The sequence below is a fragment of the Cebus imitator genome, unplaced genomic scaffold (genome assembly GCF_001604975.1).
Source record: "Cebus imitator isolate Cc_AM_T3 unplaced genomic scaffold, Cebus_imitator-1.0 Scaffold36, whole genome shotgun sequence".
Classification (NCBI taxonomy): Eukaryota; Metazoa; Chordata; class Mammalia; order Primates; family Cebidae; genus Cebus; species Cebus imitator.
In genome coordinates this window covers 6,384,334-6,388,877 of record NW_016107351.1, presented here as the reverse complement: position 1 = coordinate 6,388,877, position 4,544 = coordinate 6,384,334, and the positions used below count along the sequence as shown (strand labels likewise).

At 44.8% G+C, this 4,544-nt stretch overlaps 1 protein-coding gene across 3 annotated transcripts in view; it reads left to right on the top strand.

Moving 5' to 3' along the window:
* MFSD11 (major facilitator superfamily domain containing 11) overlaps positions 1 to 4,544 on the top strand; it is a 34,731-nt gene that overhangs the window by 28,484 nt on the left and 1,703 nt on the right. For all 3 annotated transcript variants that reach the window (XM_017525046.2, XM_017525049.2, XM_017525054.1), the window contains 2 exons: positions 1,666 to 1,840; positions 3,700 to 3,835. In XM_017525046.2, the coding sequence (XP_017380535.1) occupies positions 1,666 to 1,840; positions 3,700 to 3,835 (311 nt within the window). The remainder of the gene's footprint in view (positions 1 to 1,665; positions 1,841 to 3,699; positions 3,836 to 4,544) is intronic.

The following is a 4,544-nucleotide window of genomic DNA, read 5'->3' as shown; positions in this document are numbered from 1 at the left end:
GGAAACTCCGTCTCAAAAAAAAAAAAAAAAAAAAAAAAAAAAAAATTTTGGAGAGTCCCACAGCCCCTTCCCTCTTCAGGTTTGAAAATTTGCTAGAACAACTCACAGAACTCAGGAAAGTGCTCTCCTGACTATTAGAGTTTATTATAGAGGATACAGATGAGCAGTCAAATGAGGAGGTACAACAGGTGGAGTCTGAAAAGGTCTCTTAAGTGCAGGAGCCTCTGTCCCCATGGATTTGGGGTTCACCACTCCAGAAGCTCCCCAGACCCTGTTTAGGGGGTTTTATGGAGATCTGTTACACAGGCATGATTGATTAAATCATCGGCCACATGGCTGGGCACAGTGGCTCATTCACTTTGGGAGGGTGAGGTGGGAGGATCACTTGAGCCCAGGAGTTTGAGACCAGCCTGGACAACATAGGGAGACCCTGTCTCTAACCACAACAACAAAAAGCAATCGTTGGCCATTGGTGATTGATTTAATCTCCAGCCTCCCCTCCCTGAAGTGGGAGTGAAAGGGGCTTGGAAGTTCCAGCCCTCAAGGCTGGGATTACAGGTATGAGCCATCACACTCGGCCCACTTTTTAAAGATAGATATACAATTTATTTTCTCTTTTGAAAAATAGAGACAGGGTCGTGTTATGTTGCTGAGGCTGGTTTGGAACTCCTGGCCTCAAGCAGTTCTCCCACTCCAGCCTCCCAAAGTGCTAGGATTACAGGCATGAGAAACTGCACCCAGCCATCCTTCACTTGTTGATGTATAGGTTTGCTGGTATAGATTTCTGGGGTAGAAATCACTTAAAAAGTGTAAAGGTTGGCCAGGCACGGTGGCTCATGCCTGTAATCCTAGCACTTTGGGAGGCCAAGGCGGGTGGATCACCAGGTCAAGAGATTGAGACCATCCTGGCCAACACGGCGAAACCCCATCTCTACTAAAAATACAAAAAATAGCTGGGCGTGGTGGCACACACCTCTAGTCCCAGCTACTTGGGAGGCTGAGGCAGGAGAATTGCTTGAACCCAGGAGGTTGAGGTTGCAGTGAGCTGAGATCGAGCCACTATACTCCAGCCAGGCAACAGAGCAAAACTCTGTCTCAAAAAAAAAAAAATTGTAAAGGTCAGCCCCATGGTCTTCTTCCTTTCAGTTACAAAGTTCTTTCCTTCCTGCTGTTGAGGATTCACCTCTCAGCTCTTGAGACATTCTGAGCTGTTCTGACTGCTGAGCCTTCCTAGGCCTCTCTAACTCCTCTTCAGAGCTCACACATAATTCTCAAAATCTATAATGACTGCCTTTCGGTGTGGTATCTTGGCTTGTTAGGCTATGATTACAACAAAAACTTGGTAGTAATGATAAGTTGTGTTTTTATTTTATTTCTGTTACAAGCTACGGTCAAAGGGGATAGCTTGGGGGATACAGTAAGTCACAGAGAAGAAATGCAAGAATGTTCCTGGATAGAAATGCAAGTAGTTTTAATCCCTTACTTTTTGTTATAATAATTGATGTTTGGTCATCATTGTCATTGTCTGCAAGTGCTGAGGTGTTGGATTTTTTGAAGGAATTTGACAAGTGAGAATGTTTATTCCTTGCCTCCTTGGTGATAACTCAGGACTGGGTATTTAATGTTTTGGCAAATTAGTGACGTTTCTGCCATCTTGACTGATAGGTGGAAGCCTCTTCGGCCTGCTGAGCAAGAACAATCGTTTTGGTAGAAATCCGGTTGTGCTGCTGGGCATCCTGGTGCACTTTATAGCTTTTTATCTAATATTTCTCAACATGCCTGGAGATGCCCCCATTGCTCCTGTTGAAGGAACTGACAGCAGTGCGTACATCAAATCCAGGTATGGTGGCTGTCATTTCTCTAGTCACTTGAGGATGGGTAGGAGGTCACGGATGGCTAGATATTGAAAGTGGAAGAGTTAATCCTCTTCAGAGAGTGTGGCGTCTCTCTAAGGTCATCTGTCAAGTGTTAATGGAGTCAGACTGAGTTAAATAGGAATCCTTAGAGAATCCTAAGTTATTTTTGTAATAGTTGGTTTTAACCTTTTCCCCCAGTAAATCTTTTTCTTGATCCTTGAAGGAGCACATAAGATCTGATTTGAACGTTTTATCTTTGCTGCTTTTTTTTTTTTTGAGACGGAGTTTTGCAATTGTTGCCCAGGCTGGCATGCAATGGCGCAATCTCAGCTCACTGCAACCTCTGCCTCCTGGGTTCAAGCGATTCGCCTGCCTCAGCCACCCAAGTAGCTGGGATTACAGGCATGTGCCACCATGCCCAGCTAATTTTTTGTATTTTTAGTAGAGACGGGGTTTCACCATGTTGGCCGGGATGGTCTCCATCTCTTGACCTTGTGATCCACCTGCCTCGGCCTCCCAAAGTGCTGGGATTACAGGCGTGAGCCACCATGCCCTGCCAATCTTTGCTTCTTGAGCAGCGAAATATCCAGACTTTAGGGCCTGGAGGAAGAACAAAGAGGAGCAATGGAGAACCTGGCAGCTGGCAAGGCCGTTCAGTCCTTCCAGAGCCGTTTAGATCACGTTTCAGATTCTGGTTTAGTGCACTCAACTCTCAAGTTCATTATAAATGCAGACATTTATGTCCAGCTCCACAAATCCAAGGGTACACACTGAGTATATCTCATCTAAAAACCTGAAATCCAAAATGCTCCAAAACTGGAAACTTTTCGAGGGCCACCATGATGCTCAAAGGGAAGTGCTTCTTAGAACAGTTCAGATGACAGATTTTCAGATTAGGAACTCCTAACTGCTCAGTGTAATGCAGAGATTCCAAAATCTGAAAGGAAAATTGGAAACACTTCTAATCTCAAGCATTTTGGACAAGGGATACTCAACCTGTGTTTTCTTCACAAATGGTTAGGAGACCAGAGTTTGTTAGAGAATGTAAAGGTATGTGCATTTGAGCACAGATTCTTACTTTGTAAATTCTAGTCTTTATTTTTTATTTTTATTTATTTATTTATTTTGAGACAGAGTCTCACTCTGTCTCCAAGGCTAGAGTGTGAGTGACACAACCTCTGCTCAATGCAACCTCTGCCTCCCGGGTTCAAGCAATTCTTGTGCCTCAGTCTCCTGAATAGCTGGGATTACAGGTGCATGCCACCACACCAGCTAATTTTTGTATTTTTAGTAGAGATGGGGTCTTGCCATGTTGGCCAGGCTGGTCTCAAACTCCTGGCCTCAAGTGATCCGCCCACCTTGACCTACCTACCATGCCTGGGATTATAGGCGTGAGCCACTGTGCCAGCTTTGTCTTACTTACTGAGTTATTATTTATTTATTTATTTATTTATTTATTTATTTATTTCAGGAGTCTCGCTCTGTTGCCTAGGCTGGAGTGCAGTGGCATAGTCTTGGCTCACTGCAACCTCTGCCTCCCAGATTCAACTGATTCTCCTCCCTCAGCCTCCCAAGTAGCTGGGATTGCAGGTGCCTGCCACCACACCAGCTAATTTTTGTATTTTTAGTAGAGATGGGGTTTTGCTATGTTGACCAGGCTCGTCTCAAACTTCTGGCCTCAAGTGATCCACCCACCTCGGCCTCGCAAAGTGCTGGGATTACAGACGTGATTAGACTGGAAGAGGGGCAGCCTGGGGCTGGAAAAGGAGATCCAGAGTTCTGTATTGGCTGTGTCAGCTCTAGCAAATATTACATATACTAAATAAATTTTTATTTTTTTCAGCAAAGAAGTTGCCATTCTGTGCAGTTTTCTGTTGGGCCTTGGAGACAGCTGCTTTAATACCCAGCTGCTTAGTATCTTGGGCTTTCTGTATTCTGAAGATAGCGCCCCAGCATTTGCCATCTTCAAGTTTGTTCAGGTAACCTCTTCAGATTGTGTTTGATGTAGAGTTCTTTCCTTTGTGTATTACCTTTTTTCCTTGGTTACTTGTATTGTGATTTTACTTTTTATTTATTTTTTTTTTTTATAAGAGTCTCGCTCTATCAGTCAGGCTGGAGTGCAGTGGCGTAATCTTCGCCTGTAATCTCTGCCTCCCAGGTTCCAGGGTTCAAGCAATTCTCCTGTCCTAGCCTCCTGAGTAGCTGAGATTACAGGCACACACCACCACCCCTGGCTAATTTTTGTTTTTTTGTTTGTTTGTTTTTTTAGCAGAGACAGAGTTTCACCATGTTGGCCAGGCTGGTCTCAAACTCCTGACCTCAGGTGATCCACCTGCCTTGGCCTCCCCAAGTGCTAGGATTATAGGCATGAGCCACTGCACCTGGCCTATTTTTTTTTTTTTTTTCTAAGACAAAGTCTCACTCTGTAGCCCAGGCTGGAGTGCAGTGGCACAATGCTCATTGCCACCTATGCCTCTTGGGTTCAAGTGATTCTCATGCCTCAGACTCCCGAGTAGCTGGGATTACAGGCATGTGCTGCCATGTTCAGCTAAGTTTTTATATTTTTAGTAGAGATGAGGTTTTTGCCATGTTAGTCAGGCTGGTTGCGAACTACTGGCCTCAGGCAGTCCGCTCACTTCGGCCCCACAAAGTGCAGGGATTATAGACATGAGCTGCTGCGCCCGGCTA